A 20,033-nucleotide genomic window follows, 5' to 3' on the forward strand; every position below is an offset into this window, starting at 1 on the left:
GTGGGCAACCATGGGAAGTTTCCAAGGAACTAACAGATTGGGGGAAGGTATGGGTTATGCTCTGCACAACTGAAACAACTGAGATGTAAGTGAGGTTTCCTATCATAGCACACCTGCTGAGACTGAATTTATTTCTGCACTTCAGTTAGGCCCTGGGGTATATGCATGGTTGACAACTTCCTGCCAAACCTGTTCAGACTCCTTCCTTGTGGGGGAACAAAAATCATCTCCATTCAAGTACACCCACCCCCCCCACCCCGAAATCAGTAACTTGTGGAACATCAGTCCCAAACATGCAGCATACCACTCTGCAATGTGGAACACTAATTCACCAAAACTGTAAGTTATAGTGATTTAGCATCCATAGCCTTATATTTTATAGTGAACAAAGTTTATTTATTTTTAATAAGTTTTGTGCCTATAAAAGGTGAGGGATGTTTAGTTTTGGGGCATGGAACAACTTCCATTCTGGACATCCTGTGTCAGCATCAGACACTCCCAGGTCAGTTTTGGCATGGTTAGATGAAGAGTAAAATTCCGTTGGCTCAATTTCAAAGCATTCCTCTTGCACCAGTGACATTTTTCCATTTCCCACATCACTCATCCCATGGCTTCTCTGACTTATCAATTTAGAGCCATATTAAGAACAGTTTGTGATATGTAGGCCAATGCCCACTTGGAACTGGATTAACAGGTGAGGTGCCTGAAGATTGGAGGGTAGCAAATGTTGTGCCTTTGTTTAAGAAGGGCGGCAGGGAAAAGCCTGGGAACTACAGACCGGTGAGCCTGACATCTGTAGTGGGTAAGTTGTTAAGAGGGTATTCTGAGGGACAGGATCTACAGGCATTTGGAGAGGCAGGGACTGATTAGGAACAGTCAGCATGGTTTCGTGAGAGGAAAATCATGTCTCACGAATTTGATTGAGTTTTTTGAAGGGGTAACCAAGAAGATAGATGAGGGCTGTGCAGTAGACGTGGTCTACATGGACTTCAGCAAAGCCTTTGACAAGGTACCGCATGGTAGGTTGTTACATAAGGTTAAATCTCACGGGATCCAAGGTGAGGTAGCCAATTGGATACAAAATTGGCTTGACGACAGAAGACAGAGGGTGGTTGTGGAGGGTTGTTTTTCAAACTGGATGCCTGTGTCCAGCGGTGTGCCTCAGGAATCGGTGCTGGGTCCGCTGTTATTTGTTATTTATATTAATGATTTGGATGAGAATTTAGGAGGCATGGTTAGTAAGTTTGCAGATGACACCAAGATTGGTGGCATTGTGGACAGTGAAGAAGGTTATCTAGGATTGCAACGGGATCTTGATAAATTGGGCCAGTGGGCCGATGAATGGCAGATGGAGTTTAATTTAGATAAATGTGAGGTGATGCATTTTGGTAGATCGAATCGGGCCAGGACCTACTCCGTTAATGGTAGGGCGTTGGGGAGAGTTATAGAACAAAGAGATCTAGGAGTACAGGTTCATAGCTCCTTGAAAGTGGAGTCACAGGTGGATAGGGTGGTGAAGAAGGCATTCGGCATGCTTGGTTTCATTGGTCAGAACATTGAATACAGGAGTTGGGATGTCTTGTTGAAGTTGTACAAGACATTAGTAAGGCCACACTTAGAATACTATGTACAGTTCTGGTCACCCTATTATAGAAAGGATATTATTAAACTAGAAAGAGTGCAGAAAAGATTTACTAGGATGCTACCGGGACTTGATGGTTTGACTTATAGGGAGAGGTTGGATAGACTGGGACTTTTTTCCCTGGAGAGTAGGAGGTTAAGGGGTGATCTTATAGAAGTCTATAAAATAATGAGGGGCATAGATAAGGTAGATAGTCAAAATCTTTTCCCAAAGGTAGGGGAGTCTATAACGAGGGGGCATAGATTTAAGGTGAGAGGGGAGAGATACAAAAGGGTCCAGAGGGGCAATTTTTTCACTCAAAGGGTGGTGAGTGTCTGGAACGAGCTGCCAGAGGCAGTAGTAGAGGCGGGTACAATTTTGTCTTTTAAAAAGCATTTGGACAGTTACATGGGTAAGATGGGTATAGAGGGATATGGGCCAAGTGCAGGCAATTGGGACTAGCTTAGTGGTATAAACTGGGCGACATGGACATGTTGGGCCGAAGGGCCTGTTTCCATGTTGTAACTTCTATGATTCTATGAAGAATGTCATTGCACACAGGATGCTTGCTGCGAGAGGGAGGAATCTTTCATCCCATTAGACTGAGTCAGATTTGAACCCAGGTCCCAGTATCTAACCCCACAGAACCATCAAGTCCCCCATGGACACAGATTAAAATTACACAGTATGCACTTTGAAACTGAAATTTATTGAAGAAATAACAAATATTCATTAAAAGGTTCGAGCACAGTGCACATTTGTTCATTATTTATAAAGCAGTTTAATTTTCAGCCTACAAAAGGACACACTTTTTTTTTTAAACAGCCACAATGGGAAGAATTAACATTTTCTTCCAAGTAAAATGAAGGGGGGTCTATCTATAAACCAAAGGAAATAGGTACATAACACTGTACAATGCACTGTCCGCATACCATCTTCACAGTGATTCCCACTCAAGGGATTTGGGGCTCGAGTTCACAAATAGGCTCTAGAAACAGCTGCATATAAGAACAACTATCAGATCCTCTCCCATTTTAATGTACAACAGTTTTTTTTTAACCCAAAATATCAGCCCATGTATAAGGATATGCTATGGTTATTGCTGCCACCTTAAAGACAGTATTTTTGTTGAGTGGGGTGGGGTGGATTTCTGATTAACCTTTTTCTATAGTGTTTAAAAATAAATTAAATCCTAAAGCATGTTATTTGATAAATGCAGCGTCTTGGGTAAAGAGGAGGCCATCAAAACTCAAATCGCAAGAACTGGGTTCTACGGAGGGTCCCATCCGAAGCATAAACAGACTTTTGTTCTCCCAGATGTTGACAGACCTTTTGTGTATTTCCAGCATTTTTGTATTTTCATTTCAGATTTTCAGCATTCAATTTTGTTTTCTTTTTACCATAAAGAACAGACGTTAAAGGGTAGACTATGCAAATTTGAGTTCTGAATTCAAACCATGGTAATCCAACTGCCATTCTCCATCCCGCCACCCCCCACAAAAAAAAATGGCAGGGCTCAAAATAACATTTAACATTGATTCGCATCAATGTAATGCAGAATTTATATCTCATTAGCATTACTACAATGCATAATTAAAACCCATTAGGCAGCCGGCGGATTTTGTTTTTTAAATATATAAATGATCACCGCCACTTTCAGGCATTCATTGTAGGTTGCACAGCTCCATCAATGGTCCAAGCCTAAGTACACTGGGGAGTGAGGTACCCATTGTACAGTGCAATTTTGCCATTCTGTGCTAGTTATTTTGAGCCCTGTAATGATGCTATAATTTTAAGGCATATTAAATGACAGTTATAATCACTCACTGCTGTTCTTTACAAAATACTTTGATGCTGTCTGGTGCTTGGTCACGGAAATATTACCAATAGGAGTCCCTCAAGATGATCCCCGGGGGTGCACACAAAAAAAACCGCAGAAGGTATTTTGTTCAATTTTCCAACAGCTATCCCAGAGCTCCCACGCTCATTTTCAGAGCATGACAGCACCAAAAGCTGACATGCAAAGGCATGAATGTTGAGCACAGGGTCCAGCAGTCCCCAACTATAGTGCATCATTAAGTTGTTGGATAATGCTGAGAAATGGAACTTTTTCCATTTTGAGCATTCAGTGTCAACATCAGGTACACCTAGGTCAGTTACAACACAGGTTAACTGAAAAGTAAAGCTACTTCTACACTGTCCCAACAATGTGCCTTAACATTAATTTCAGAAAAATGCCCCCTACTGCATTGCATTTTTTAATTTCCCAGCCACAGTGAGATTGTCAACTTGGTGATTATGAGCCCACAGTATAAAACTGCCCTCAGTTCAACACAAACAGCGCTAAGAACTGGCTTCAGACTGGCTCAAATTCAATTCTGGTATGACACTTACAGCCAAGAGAGAGAGGAATCTTCAATGTGAACTGGATTCAAACCCAAGTCCCAGCAGTGAAAAGTCAGTGTACTAACCTCAATGTGCCACTAATCTGTAAATAAAACTATACTATCCTACTGCCCTCCCTGCAAGAACTACCTTTACACTTTTCATCATAAAGTCTAAAAGGACAGTCACTGGGAACGCAGCAGACTCTTAAAATATAAGTTTATTTGCACTGAGCACTTAGTTCAGGACTAAAGTTGGGCAAGCCTTTGACTTGATGTCCAACAGTCCCACATCATTACTTGGCATTTCTGCCTATTCAATTACTCCAAAAACTCTTTAATGCATCACATTCATCCCGCTACATGGGATGATGGTTGGAGAATTAAAAGGTAACATACCTTCTGTAGGTAATTTTACATTTAATTTTTGGCCTTGTCTAGTGCCAGAAACTAGGGGAAAATGTGATTTTTGTCAGCCTTCCCTAGAGTTCCCTTCCATATGAACAAAGCTGTCCTAACTCAGCAACTCGGGACAGAGTGATGAAACACAGCTATGAGTGAAGAGGCTTTACGTCCCAGGCATTATTGGTTCATTTCATAGATGCTCTGTAGTTGTTTTTATTGTTTACAAAGGATTCACTGCAACCCTCCGATAATACCTGCATTATCACTGATAAACACACAGCACAGACCCAGCGCTCAGCTAATGTATTCTGGTCAACTCTTCAACAATTTTTATCAGATCATCTACCGTTGCTTCTCTCTTCATCCCACTTCCATCATCAATCTGAAAATAAAAACAGTTGTGTAAGTCTCTATACCCAACACCGATCCAAGCTTCATCTGTGGTAAAACACCGAACTATAGAATAAATCAAGAAAGTAGCATCAATTGCAGAGCAGAAGACTCACCTGCTGGTTGACCAGTTTCACACCTACGAACCCCTAATCAGCAAAAGACCCTAAACATGTCAGAATAGATCCTTAGTAAAAGCAGAAATGTCATGTTGCTGAAACTCCTTGAAAGGGGAGTTAGCTAAATATTTGGCTGGGGATGGGATTGCTGGTTGGATGCATAGGTACAGAATGAGACAGTCAAATACTGTGTGGACAAAATTGTTTCTGTATAGTTGAGGACAGTTATGTTATCTGTGGAAAGGAGGCGGCCAGGGGTTATTAGTGGAAATGGGAGGACAGAGAAAATTCTGGAGTTTTGCCTTATTACTTTTGGGAGTCAGGGAGTTAACTATGCAGTACCTTCCCACAGGAAATTAGAAAGGTGGGGTAAAGTCCATGAAAAGTTTGACAATACATGGTCTGTTGAAAGAACAAGCCTGATGAGCTAAATAACTTTTCCTTGTTCCAGGCTTTATGCTCTTAATTTGCAGTTTATCCTCTGATCAAGTTATTTCCACAGACGTTTTGCAGAGAAATGCACATGATGTGTGGCACTTAGGAGTTCAGGATAAAATTACAAGCCACAAGATCAAGTCTAATCATTTTATAATTGAAGTCCAGACCATTAAATTGAATTACAGCTTTTAAAATCACTGTCTGACATAAATTGTCAAATAAATGGTTTCGACTCCGTGGGTAGATGTGATATGTCTATTCTATATTTGGTCAGATCTTATGACTGCAGCAATTCCAATTGCCAGTGTGCTATCTGCCCTTGAAGAATATTCACACAAGTGATTACACGTTCTATATTAATACATTAAATATCTTAGTGTGCACTTCCTGTCAACTTTTTTCATTATAAATTCTTATATCCACATTTATAATTGAAACTGCCGATGTAAACTTGTCATGTTGTAATTACACTTTCCCACCAATAGAGGCATTGCATCACTACTAATGCCAGGAAGGGTGTTATGATGTGATAAGTTTATATAGGCAATTTTCATTATAAATGTGGACACAGGAATTTACAATGGAAATATAAAAATAAGGACAGAATATATGATTTCAAAACGGGTCTGCACGCCCTAATCTATTTATCCCCGGCCCTCTAACTCTGCTTCATGTGAAGATTACACTTGGTCTTGACTCAGTGTACAACATCACGAGATCCACTAGTACTATATTAAAACCTTACGACTGTGTGCACTTCCTGTTGTCAACTTTTCCCATTATGTCCACATTTATATTGGAAAATAGCTAAGTAAATTTATCACATTGTAATTACATCCTCCCGTCAATGGCAGCACTGTAACACCTCACTTTTGCATCTTCTGAATCAACCATGAATTTTTCAGCATTTTGAGATCATTTTTATTTATTTATGGAAATTTATGTTCTTGAAGACTGTGTGAGTCAGTAATCTTAATAACAATGCTTGAAATTAACCTTTGCCTATAACATCCACAGCATTTATCCTGGACTGAAACTAACTCAAACCCATTTTACAAAGAACACATCCAAATCAATCTGGTTGTTACAAATTCACAGGTCTACAGTAGATAGTCTTGGGTTTTGTGTCACCAGTCAGTCCCATAAATGGACATTGCATCCCTACAATATGGAGAGCACCTTTAATGCCCAAAACCTAGTCAAATGATTGTGTGACCCAGTGATTGGAACAACAGTCTATGTACAGGATTCTATAATCACATGGCACCACGTGTGTTCTCTTGTCTTTTCAGTGAAACAAACCTGATTGAACTACCTGGTTTATTTTATGAGCTATATAAATGAACAATTTCTTATTGTTCCTCATACCATGAAATAACAAAAATATATAACTCTGCCCATTACGGACTAAACTCCCTTACAAGTTAGGAGTTCCTGAACTAATTAGTACTAACCTTTTCTTTTACAAGCCTCATGTGATCATACTTCAGCCAGACATCTGAATGAAAACCCATTCTAACCCCAGGGTACAAACTGCAATGGAATATGCTCAACAACTTACCATTATATCAAATAGGTAAAGATCCCAAATTTTACACTGGGCTTGACACAAACAAATTTGCAGCTGAAACTAAGTTAGAAGGCACAGTAAGTTGTGTAGATGGGAGCAGGAAGTTACAAAAGTACATAGACAGATCAAGTGAGTGGGCAAAACTATGACAGGTGGAGTTCAATGTGGGGAAGTGTGAGGTCATCCACTTCGGATCAGAGAAAGACAAACTGAATTAGAACTGGGGGCTATGGAGGGGCAATGGGATTTCGGTGTCCATGTACACAAATTACTAAAAGCTACTGCACAGGTACAAAAAGAAATCAAAAAGGCTAATGGAATGTTGCCCTTTATCTTAAGAGGTTGGAAAACAAAAGTGAGGAAGCGATGCTTCAGTTGTACGAAGCCTTGGTCAGATCCCATCTGGAGTACCACACGCAGGTTTGAGCACTAAACCTCTTGGCCCTGGAGGGGGTACAACGCAGACTCACTAGAATTATACTAGGGTTTAAAGGGTTAAAATATAAGGACATGTTGCATAAACTTGGTTTGTATTCCCTTGAGTTCAGAAGGTTGAGGGGTGATCTAATCAAAAAGTGTTTAAAATGATAAAGGGATTCGACGGGGTAGATATAGAGAAACTATTTCCTTTGGTGAGGGAACCCAGAACAATGGACACAATCTTAAAATTAGAGCTAGGCCATTTAAGAGTGAAATTAGGAAACACTTTTTCACACAAAAGGCAAAGGAAATCAGGAACTCTCCCCAAAAGACTATGGATGCTTGGTCAATTGAAATTTTCAAGACTGAGATATAGATTTTTGTTAGGTAAGGTATAAAGAAATGTGGAGCAACGGCAAGTAAGTGAAGTTGAGGTACAGATCAGCCATGATCTGACTGAATGGCGGAACAGGTTTGAGGTGCTGAATAGCCTGCTCTGGTTCCTATCTTCCTAACCAGGTACCAGAGGTATAAGGACAGTGTCTAAATCACTATGGCCATCCAGTCTCCCCATCAATAATTTTTCTACAAAAAGTTCTAGCATTTTCCTAATCAGTTAAGATTAAATATGATGTCTGCAATAAGTAATAAAGGGTGAGCACCTTTTCTGTTCTGGGAAAGTGGAAGATGAACAGGTCATTCTGGAGACAGCCCAGAATAGTCTGCTATCCTCAACAACCTGGTATAGAACAAGCATGTCCCATTATTACAACTTCTCTTGCCGTTATATGTTACAGTTGTTTGTGCCATCACCTAAGTAGAAATAGCACTCCCAGTGTACCCATATATCGCCCTGCATGTTAATGTGCTGTGGGATAATCTTGTCATATCTGGAAAAAGTGAAATAAAATAGCAATATCTCCTCTGGATATGTGTGAGGAATTTCACATTACAGGCAGGTGCTTTTGAAGATTAGATTCTTGAGATTTTTTCTATTTGGGGTGTGTGTGTGTGTGTGTGTGTGTGTGTGTGTGTGTGGTGGAGCTGTTATGATGGGTCTGAAGCATACGCTGGAGTGACAACATGCTTTGGCCAATTGAGCAACTTAGAATGAGAGTATTACAACAGCTTTTAAAAATTTAGCTCGTCTGCAAAGATATCATGTTTAATTAGTCAGACATTACCTGTAAGCCTGCAGCCACCTCCTGCATTTTAGGTCGGCTGAGATCCAAGAAGCTCTCAATAAGGTCTCCATCTATGAATCCTGCAGCAGGTTCAGTCTTCCTCTCTGAGTGAAATGATCTCCAGGTAGAGACAAGTCAAGGAAGGATTCTTTTGAACAGAAGTTTGTTAGCATAAAGCAGCAAATTCGGGCCACATTAGATCTGCTTTACATGTAGAACATACAGGAACAGTAAAACTCCTATCAAACGCCACCTATCTCTTGTTGCCGCATCCCTCAACCCTGACAGCTCTTGGTGCACAATTTCATACAGACTCAGAATAAAGAGGGGAAATCACCCATTAAGTGTAGTGAAAGTACAAGAACAAGAGCACTTTAAGTTACTAAGGTGGCGTTGCTTTTTATGAACGTCACAGGACAGTTCACAGTGCACCTGTTTTCCATAGGAAACTAATGTTTTATGAAGTGTTCACGGCCAGACAGCACTGTGACAAATCTAAAGAAGTGGCCCCTCATGCTCACAGAGTGTATGCAGAGCAAAATGTAGAATTTATACTCCAACTCTGTCCAAAAAGTTTTGGAGAACAGCAGAAAGACCTTCGTGAGAATTCATTTACAAAAACATTCAAAGCACTGCAAATTATATTTGTGGCCAACTGACTTTTCATACAAGGCTTTCAGCTAACATGGTCTTCGACTACGCAGATCGTTAGGGCTGTACCCATACATAATAACATTACAATAACTCCCTCGGCGTTTTAAAAGACACTCAAGGAGCAGTGAAAGGTTATGTACATTTTTTCAAACCAGTCCCCTACTCTGTATTGAAAAAAATACTGATCTCAGAGTTTTGATTGAAAGTTTTCTTTAACAAGGTTAAATTTTTACCTCTATCAGATGTGCCAGGTCAGGTCTCTTTATTGCTAGGCCACTCTGGTGGCATCATCAGCAGTGAAGTATCATGAAGCAGATTCATCAAATGCTACAGGTTCCATGACTTGAGACTGCCCGGAGAGAGTGAATCTAGAGCGATCTAACCCCAGATTCTGGGATGGAACGGGTAACAGTTGGGTATGCATTCTTTCTCCTAATAATGATGTGGAGATGCCGGTGATGGACTGGGGTGGACAAATGTAAGGAATCTTACAACACCAGGTTATAGTCCAAAACTGTTGGACTATAACCTGGTGTTGTAAGATTCCTTACAATTCTCTTAATAAAACCTTGAATCTCATTTAAAGAGAAGTAAAATAGGTGACTTCATGGAAAGGATATAATGAATGCTCAATCTTGCCCACGCTTTTGATAACTTTATTCAGTCGATTTTGGACTTCCAAAAGGAAGTTATACCAGCTCTCAGACAACGAGGTAACCAAACCTGTTAAAAAAAAAAGGATTGGGTGCTGAGCCACTCTGTTACTGGCTCCTGAATGTGTATGTTGCCTCCATATCGGGTTGCCTTGCCAAAGGCCGTCATTAGGTTAAAATGCCTTCAAACCTTTCTAAAAGGTAAAAAGGCTGTCCCCCTATTCTGCCACTTCCTTTTAATTGTCAACATTCCTTTAAATTTCACCTGAATTGAAACTTTCTAATCCTGCTGCTAGTTACTTCCCTGCACATATCCAAATCTGCATTTACAGCTGTGAATGTCTATGCAGCAAGCAATTATGAAGGCAAATAGTATGTTGGCCTTTATTTCAAGAGGATGTGAGTACAGGGGTAAAAATGTCTTACTGCAATTATATAGGGCCTTGGTGAGACCACACCTGGAGTATTGTGTATAATTTTGGTCTCCTTACCGAAGAAAAAATATACTTGCTGTAGAGGGAGTGCAACAAAGGTTCACCAGATTGATTGCTGGGATGGCGGGATTGTCGTATGAGGAGAGATTGAGTAGACTCGGCCTGTATTCGCTAGAGTTTAGAAAAATGAGAGGTGATCTCATTGAAACATTCAAAATTCTTACAGGGATCGACAGGATAGATGCAAGGAGGATGTTTCCCCTGGCTGGGGAGTCTAGAACACCAGGGGTCAGTGTCTCAGAATAAGGGGTAGGCCAGTTAGGACTGAGATGAGGAGAAATTTCTTCACTCAGAGGGTGGTGAATCTTTGGAATTCTCTACCCCAGTGAACGTCACCTGAGCAGGAAAAAAGCTGCCGTGACATTCTCTACCCCAGACTGAGTAGAGTCATGTACTCATGACTCTACTCAGTCATTGAGTACATTCAAAACAAAGATTGATAGATTTCTAGGTATTAAAGACATCAAGGGATATGGGGATGGTGCAGGAAAATGGCGCTGAGGTAGAAGATCAGCCACGATCTTGTTGAATGGCAGTGCAAGCTCGAGGGGCCGGATGGCCTACTCCTGCTCCTATTTCTTATGTTCTTATGATCTGATCCAGGAAAATCAAGTGACATCAGTACTTTACCATTTTTTTTTGCAACAGTTCTGAACCATTCAGGATTAAATTGTGCCAGTAGATGTAAATAACTCGAAGGTCCATATTAAAGGACTACATGCATTGTGTGTTCTCCCTCCCAAAATCTTTATTAAAACCACAATAAAACCCTATTAGACTTCCGCCTTGTTGGTGAAACGGTCCATTTTCCTACCAGTAGCGTCAAAATGCTCTCACTAATTTCAGACTGACGATGAGCTAGCTTCTTTCTCCTCGATTTCTGGTGAGATTTTACTGACATTCAGTAGCAGGAGTAGAAGATCTGTGAACCAAATGGCAAGAGAAAGCAGTGGGATCCAAACATGTGAAAGGAGAGAGTAATTTGTTGGCGTGTAAAGACGACGCATGAATGGGAAAACGTGATGGCAGAGTGGTAATTATAAGCCAGAAAATGTATTCAAATTAGAAATGACCATCATTCGGGCTGGGATTGTTTGCTGGCTCTAACCACCACAATGGGCGAGATAAGCTAACTCAGCACACACTGGGGATGGAAACTTGAACCTTCTGGTCTGTATAGTTTACTAGTATTCTGGCTATTGCCTTTACTCACTTGTCATCAGAGCAGCTTGCAGGAATAAACATTCTACGGCAGCTTTTTTCCTGCTCAGGTGACGTTCACCCTTTCTGTGCAAACTCACCAATCATGCCGTTGACTGTGCCAAATAGCACCGAACCCAATGTAGGTGTGGAGGTCTCACCGAGATTCTGCATTACCAGAGATCCATGACAGAACACGTTGACAAATTCACCAAGGTGGAAGAGCCCCACCTCCTGGAGATGTTGCCTTTCTTCATCTGTAGTAGCCGCACTGAAAACAAAAAGGCAGACCTGTTGCTGCAAGTACAATTCAAACCCCTTTCATTTTATGGGCAGGGAGGTGGCAGAAATCACTGCAGATCCAGCATACAACTTACATTTCTACAGTGCTTCTCATATAGAGAAAGACGTCTCAGAACACTTTACAGGGTTAGGAAAACAAACACCACTGAGCAGGAGACAAAACACAGAAAAGTTGAGGGAGCTGCCTAAAGCACAGTCTTTTTAGGTTTTTAAAAGGAGAGGCATTAAAGTGGAGGAATTTCTTGAAGGCAGGGGATATAGTGGCTGAAGGAATGGTCACTGATGATGGAATAGAGGGTAGAAGGAGGAGTAACCCAGTGTCTGAGGAACAGAGGGTCAATGAAAAAGGTCACTGAGAAATTTGAAGGCCAGTTCCCTGGGATATAGGAAGCCAGTGGTGCTTGGCAATTCAAGGGGCAAGGGGAATGGTGGTGAAGGCGCAGCCAGTGAGATTCTAAATGAGCTGTAATTTGAGGAAGGTTGGCTGGAAAAGTGTTCAAGAAGTTGGGTCTCAAGATGATACAAACACAGATTACGATTTTAGCAGCACTGTGGAGAAAAGGCACAGGTGGGGAACAGCAATGTTTCAAGTGGAATGAAGTGATCTTGGTAGCCAAATGGGTGTGGCAGAGGAAGCTCACCTTGAAATTGAGCAATACACTAAGGTTCTGCATCTCCAGACAGGCTTAGTGGCAGCCCATGGGTGTGGGTGGGGGTGGGGCCGGGGCCATGTAAATACTGGTGTTCTTTTCCACAGAATGACAGGATGTGAATTTGCATCTATAATTCCTCAAATAAAATCTTCATCCCCTGTGCAGATATACTGACAACAGGCAAGAGGATGAATATACAAAAAGATGTTGCAAAAACAAAAAAAAGCCAAAGGGGCAATAAAAATATGTAATTCAGAATAAAATGTATGAAATAAAAAAACATGACCAATATTCTTAAAACATGGAATAAATAACTGGGTTCAGGAATGGAAATGCTTCTAATGGTTTTGATGGAAGAACATGCACTGACAGCCCAGCAGCTAGTCTTCTGGTCCCAAATCTAAATATCAGAGCTTGTAGATTCTACTAGCTACTGATTATCAAGACAACTATTTAACCCGCTGGATCAAGAACCTAGCCCTCTTTTTCTTAGGAACAGAATTAGAGCGGTGCTGGAGGCAGGCAGAGAGAGATCAATGGTGAGGGAGGTGAGGAAGTGATCAGAAATGGCCTTGCTTACAATCAAACGCTTTGAAGTGGCAGGGTCACATTTGATGATAAGTCTGAGGTTGAGTGAGAGGTTAAGAGTGGAAAATTCAGAGAAGCATCGGTGGAATTCAAGCGTTGGTATATTTAAGATATCATTGTGCACATGTGCAAAGTGACCAGGTCCTGCAGCCTGAATTTTTTTTTTTAAGTGGACCAATGGAAACCTCATTTTTATATGACTTTCAATTGTCAAGGTTACCTGGCAGTCACTCCCCAAAACTGGTCTGTCCAGCTCAAAACTGGCAGGGTATTCATTGATATTTCATCTGATGATCTCCCACCGCAGGTCCAAGGCCACAGCATATTTGCCATACAATGGGTTGAAAGGTTTAAAAAGGGGACACACACACAGAATGTGAGCGGGAGCGGAGTGACTTTCACAGAACCTGCTCACCTGTCTTTCTGACATACAAATAAGTTGAAGGAGTTTTCTGCACCCAGGAAATTATCGTCATCCAGTATCTCGACAGCACTCATCCAATTAGGGTTGAAGTCTCGGGCAATCTAATGTAAAATAAAGGACCAAAATCAATTTTAAAGTCTCTATCTCATTAATATAACGATACAAATATCAGACTGATACTTGTGTTGTTAACACGATCAATGAGTCTTTAAATCGAGGCACTGTCCACTGATCCCAATGCACTATTGGAAGAGACGGGAATTCTTCCAATGTCCTGGCCAACATTTATCTCTAAACCAATTCCACCAACTAGGACATTAACTGGTTATTTAACTCAGTGCTGTTTGCGGAACTTTCCTGTGCACAAATTTGCTGTCACAATTGCCTACAAAATAAAAGTGACTACACTTCAAAAGTATTTCAAATTGGCAAAGTGCATTGGGATGTCTTGAGGACATGAAAGTTGCAATAAATAGTTCTTTCTTTTGCAATGGTGAAGGCAGTTTAGGGAGATTAGGGAGAATTTTTGTTGTTGAAAAAGTGGCAGAACCCTCAAAATAGCCCTATAACAAAGTATCAATCCAATACCCACAATTTTGGTGCAACTCTGTGGTATGGGGGTGGCTAAAATGCTTGCTTCACATTTCTCTGCTTTTAAGAGCAACATTTTTTGTTATACAACTGGGGAGTGTGCCGATGGAGGGGTACAAACCACATACTTTTACGCAGACACAAAGTGTTTGCCTGCTCTCAGCCAAAGCATCATGATCATGGAGATTTCATTAGTACAGTCATAGGATTTTAGTAATGTGTTATGGGTGGATGTGAAATTTTCAACCAATCCACCATAATGGAGGGGACACACCTATAGCAGATAATTGAAAATGGTAGATAAGCAAGAGTAGCTAAAATTTCCATATGCTTATTACTCTGCTCTTGCTACCTTGCTCATCCCTCTCCAGCAACACTCATCTCCATAATTCTGCCAGCAAGATCAGCTGGTGCTGCAGCATCTGACCTTGCGGGCTCACAACTCCAGCAGCCAAATCTAGAATAAACTTGAGAAACCTGGCCAACCACAGCCCCTATCAATAGGAGTGCAAACTACAGATGGTCGGCAATCACCTCCAGCAATAACATCCACTTTAAATCAATCCAGAGGCTGCCAATGAAATCAGTGAAAGTGAGCACAGATTGACTTTCGTGGAGATGGGGAGGGAAGAGCGAGCATTTTTGGCCATCTCTTTCCGGACTGAGGCAGATATGGCAGGTAAGCTGTGAGCTAGCAGAGCAGCTAATTAATCAGCTGTTGTAGCAGCAGCTGCTTTTCCCAGCAGGAAGATTATGTTCTGAAACAAATAAAATGCTTGCAGCCTGAAATTCCATGGGTCTCCCATTATTTATACGTATTCTCATGGGTATTTAAAAACACAGGTAATGCAAGCATGAATACATTTCCACTGCATATCCTGCTAAACTGTGAAAAAAATGCAGCTGTGTAATTAGATGATCTGTCCTTCTAAACTTGAGCTGTGTCTGGAGAGCATTTATCTAAATCTATTTAATCTAAGAGCTTTATGACACCAAGGTGAATCAATGATGGTTACAGGTCTGCCATTGGGAGTAGTAAGTGGTGGGAGAAACGTCAGATGATGAATTAAGTGTCACCAGTACTATTAGTACCAATATGCTAACTAAGTTTTAGTAAAGATACTGTCCATTCACAAATAGATATGATCTGCTAAGCAATCCCCAAATCCTTTTTAACTCTGGTGTTTTCCTGGCTGGCACTCTTGGGACTGAGAGAAGACAGGAATGAAGAGAGTTAACATGAATAGATGTCCCAACTCTCAAACCTCCATTTCAATGACATACTATTCATAGCTGTGACTCTCCCACGTCTGCTGGTTGAAAAGCAGCATCAAAGCACCAATTCAAGACATTGCACCTGTGTGTGAACAATTTCCTGTAAGGGTCACCCTGAATTAGATGTGCAAACTTTGTTTGTGTTTACAGGCAGAACATTTAGCAGTATAAGCAGTTTCAGTTTGCTAAAGACGACTAGATTTAGGACGATTGTAATCTCAAATAAAAATTTTTAAAAACACATACAAATATGTATATGATTTAAATATGCCATACAAATCAGAAGGTCCTAGGTTTGACTCCTGCTGGGAGCTCAGTTCGCTGGACTAGATTAAGGCAACAACTGGGGTGTCACAACTGGTCTCAGCATCCCCAGATTAGGAAAAGTGGGGAAAAATAAATCAACCAAGGTTTCCACTCCTGATCACTATCCAGTGACCCCCTACTCAAAAGTGTGCACATAGACATTAGGTGAGGATAGGATCAAACTCTGTTATGTTGTCCTCCATGGTTGAACATCCTCTTAACACTCATTTGTAGGCCTACACATGAAGGACCAACATGAGTTAGCTCTTTCAGAGCAGCAGAAAACTGGAAAAAGCAAAGAAAAAGTTGATATGAACTCAAGTTGAATTGTACCTCTTCAAAATTCCCTTCCATTGGTTTATATGCAAGAAGCAGCACTGAACGCATCAAGTCTCCCACCAGGATAAAGTCGCCCTTTGTTTTCAGGTAGAGGGCCATGATATTATTGTAATGGTTACACTCTGTGCGTAGCTCTTTTTCAGCAGTCCATTCATACAATCGCACCTGAAGTGAAAATCACACTGTTACTTCATCACATCTAGTGTAGAGTAAAGAGTAAATATGCTGACGTCCAGTCCCATCCACCTAATAAAAATAAGCTCAAATACAAATACACATCCTCACAACTCTCAATCCAAGGTGTGGCACAAAACCCTTTCAGCCTTCTCACTGTGAAGTTGGTATGTAAATTAAAGCTTCCATAATTCTACTGCATCTCATTGCCATGTGATGAGACAAATGAATAAGAAAAGCATGCTGTCACTAGGATTCCAATTTGAATTGAAAACATCCAGCATTATAGATTACGCCTTTCCAAAGTTAGATTGTGTCTGAAGCGAACATTTTTGAGATATGTAATACTAGGGTGAAGTAATGGTGGTTACAGGTCTGGCACGGAGAGTGGTGGGAGAAATTTGAGGTGGTGAATTAAGAGGAAGATAAAAATTGCGTTAGTTGAAAGTGCAATTTTTCCTTTCACCTACTGTTACCTATATATATATATATATATATATAAAAAATACATATTACATAAACTTGACAACAACTTTGAAGTTTCTAATTACATTAGCATTACCACTAAACTAATGTCCTGTCCAATCATTTGAGTTGTTCAAGTAGAATTGAAAGATCCCATGTCACTACTTGAAGAGGAGCACGGAATTTTGCCAGGATCCAGCTCAATATTTCTCACCCAGCCAATTGCAATAACTGGTCATTCATGTCCTTGCTGTTTTGTAAGATGCTGCTGGTGCAAATGATTGCCACATTTGCCTTAGTCACTGCATTCAGAGTTATACAGAAATTACACAACGCCCCAGTCCATGTTCATGTTCACCCTCCACATGAGCACTCCACATGAGTACTTCATTGTGTGAAGTGACAAGATGTTTCAATGTGATGAGGCGCTATATAAATGCAAATATTATTTATATCACTCAAGTGTACTGAACTGTGTAATTCTCAATCTATATATCTGCAAGTATCATGTGCTTTGTAAGGTACCATCACAAGAAAAAGCTTAGAAATTTTATTTAATTAATTTTGAATAGCTGAAGACCTACTTTTAACAGATTTAGTTAGTAATTGTATTCTTGTATTGTGACATTCACTGGACACAAAACCACACAGTATTATTTCACATGGAGTGGCAGGAACTGGCTTTGAGAGCTAAGCTCGCAGTCTGAAACCAAGTGGAACTGAGGCTTTAATTCTTCTTCCTCCACCCCAGGTGAAAAAACAAAAAGTTTTCAAAAATACACACAAGGAAATCCAAGGCACGTTTGCACAGGTTCTAGTGTCTACAGAATGCTCAGTGAGGGATTATGTGCAGCAATAGAAAGAGGCTCATTGGAAGGGGAAGAACAAAGCAAAATATATTGAACCACAAAACATGTCAATACCTAATATAAATAGGGGGAAAAAAACTTCCACTCTTACCCCAATTTTCACACAGGAACAATACAATAACCTACACCACAGAACAACTTATGCTCAACAACAGCCCGTTCTAAATAGGCAGACACCCTGCCACCCTAGCAAAGAAAGGTTGTGAGAGTGTTAGACTTATGTACCGTGCTATTGATGCTTGCCAGCAACTTGCCATTGAACTCTACCATGGAATATACGGCACCTTTTACTTCTTTCTCTGCTATTGTCTGAAGTTTACCTGTTGAATGAAACAATACATTAGTTAAAAGAATACCATTTCTGGTGTTTTAAAAACAGAATACATTGAGAAGGGTGTGGGAAGACTAAAGGAACAGAGCAATGAGTGATCCAGAGTACACAAAAGCAGGTCTGAACAAATGATCCTATAACTGTATCTGCATTGCTTACTACAGGTACTAGTTTGACCCCAAATGAATGGGGAGGGAGAGCAAGAGGCAATACCAGTAGGAAATCTATTGCTATGTCTGGAACAAGAACAACAGAGATGCAGTTCCAGACTGGTTCTGGATTTATTCCTAAATCTGCACAGTTGGAAGTATAGGGAAGAATGCCATGGGTCAGTACTGTTAATCAATGGGACAGAAAGAACTCTATAGGTCAGTATTGTTCAGCAGTGGTACATGAGGAACTCTATGGGTCAATACTTCAGTCATAGTACAGGTGGAACTTGATGGTTCAGTAGTCCTCAGTAATCGTACAGGAAGAACTCTATGGGTCAGGACTGCTCAGTGATGGTGCAGGAGGAACTCTGTGGATCAGTAACAGTACCAGTACCTCTCAGAGCAACAGATAAACACCATAGTCTGTACTTGTGGAGGAATTAGGTTTGAGGACAGGAGGAAAACCAAAGGGATCAGTAACTGGACTAGTCAGAAATTAGTTGACAATAAATAGAAACAGAACACTTCACCTACCGTCAGAGTACTGGAAGACAATAATTCGTCCTTGTTTTGGTTCTGCTTCTTCAGGATAAACCATAGCCGTGCCTACAATGAAATAAGTATTGGGATCTTTGCCCAACTTGCAGGACACAATACTTAGTGCATACTCATTCTGCAGGAACTGGTGAGCATGAAGAACTGAAAATAGAAGACAAAGTCATTATGAAAATCATAGGAGATCTGAACACATAACTTCGATAAATAACAAGTCCATGCAGAATAAAACAACAACAGAGGTCAATAAGGTGTTTGATCTCAACAAGGGCAGCCATCATGGTGCTACAATTGGCATCAGTGCCACTGTTCCCGGAGAGAGGAAACAAAAATCAGTCAGCGGTCCTGCTCCAGATCGCTATTCCATTCATCCCTGCTGGAAAGTGCAAATGTAGTCGAGTGAGGACAGGATCAGGCTCAGTTGTCCTAATATAGCCTGTCAATGCTAACTGTCTAGCCTCCCACATGGCCACTTGGGTGAGGCACCTGAGGTTGGCCAACATCCCTGGAATCAATTCCTGCAAGAGTCAGCACCTTCAGGAGAAAAGGGAGAAAAAACTGCACACAATTCTCATTTCATTCTGCCTCAGCCCCCCAAAAAAGACTTCTATCGTAGAATATTGCTGATACAATGGACTATCCAACCGGTGTAAGTACATTATGGTCGGATAGGCGAATAGATGCAAGGCACTATAAAATTCCAACTGACGATATTCCAAATTAACTTTAGAGATAATTGTGCAGGGTGAATATGAGAAAATTCATTCTACATAAAAATTTACCATCAGATGAGTTTGACCTCTTAACACCCCTCTAGTTTATTTTCTCTTCTTCTTTGGCCCCCCTGATCCATACACTATTCTTGGCTGGAAGACAGGTAGGTGAATTTCTATCTATTGCTCTATCAATGACAAGGTGTACAGCGCGGCTTTCATGATATTCTCAGCTGTCCTGCAAGAAAGAAGCGATTCTTTGCTGTGCTTCCCAGAGGCCTGATCAAAATGAAGAGTTCAATTAACAGAATAAAAGGGTCAATCACAGCATTCCAGACATTAGGGGAGAAAACTGGATGGACAACTGGAGGGTGGGTTAAAAAAATCCTACACTCAGTAGAGGGAACACTGAAAAGTATTCTTCTGGTTGATGCCTCTTCAGTATGCCTGCTAAATACCAACTCCCTGAAATCAATGTTACAGGGCTTCACTACAGAGCTTGTAGACAAAGAAACTTACAAAACAAAAGCAAAAAAAAAATTGAAGATTCCAGCACGGAACTCTGTGGGTGAAGCTCCAGAAAAGGTAGAGAGAGACGAGCTCTATGTGCAAGCATCTATCAGTGGTAGTACAAATGGTAACTTTATGGGTGAAGCCCCATCCAAGGCATTACAGACCAAGCTCTATGTGCAAGTATCTTATCGGTTGTAGTACAGATAAAAACCCTAAGGATGAAGCCCCAGAGATGGTAGAAACAAGCTCT

General features: G+C 40.8%; 1 protein-coding gene across 1 annotated transcript in view; it reads right to left on the reverse strand.

Annotated features, from left to right (window-relative positions):
* Positions 1 to 2,315: 2,315 nt before the first annotated feature.
* Positions 2,316 to 20,033, reverse strand: part of ddb1 (damage-specific DNA binding protein 1) — a 67,837-nt gene continuing 50,119 nt past the window's right edge. The window contains exons 20-27 of the mRNA XM_067993767.1: positions 18,537 to 18,701; positions 17,745 to 17,839; positions 16,006 to 16,176; positions 13,492 to 13,601; positions 11,634 to 11,803; positions 9,806 to 9,908; positions 8,532 to 8,655; positions 2,316 to 4,792 (exon numbers count right to left, since the gene is read on the reverse strand). Of these exons, the coding sequence (XP_067849868.1) occupies positions 4,709 to 4,792; positions 8,532 to 8,655; positions 9,806 to 9,908; positions 11,634 to 11,803; positions 13,492 to 13,601; positions 16,006 to 16,176; positions 17,745 to 17,839; positions 18,537 to 18,701 (1,022 nt within the window). The 3' untranslated portion in view covers positions 2,316 to 4,708. The remainder of the gene's footprint in view (positions 4,793 to 8,531; positions 8,656 to 9,805; positions 9,909 to 11,633; positions 11,804 to 13,491; positions 13,602 to 16,005; positions 16,177 to 17,744; positions 17,840 to 18,536; positions 18,702 to 20,033) is intronic.

This window comes from Heptranchias perlo, chromosome 12, assembly GCF_035084215.1.
Source record: "Heptranchias perlo isolate sHepPer1 chromosome 12, sHepPer1.hap1, whole genome shotgun sequence".
NCBI lineage: Eukaryota > Metazoa > Chordata > Chondrichthyes > Hexanchiformes > Hexanchidae > Heptranchias > Heptranchias perlo.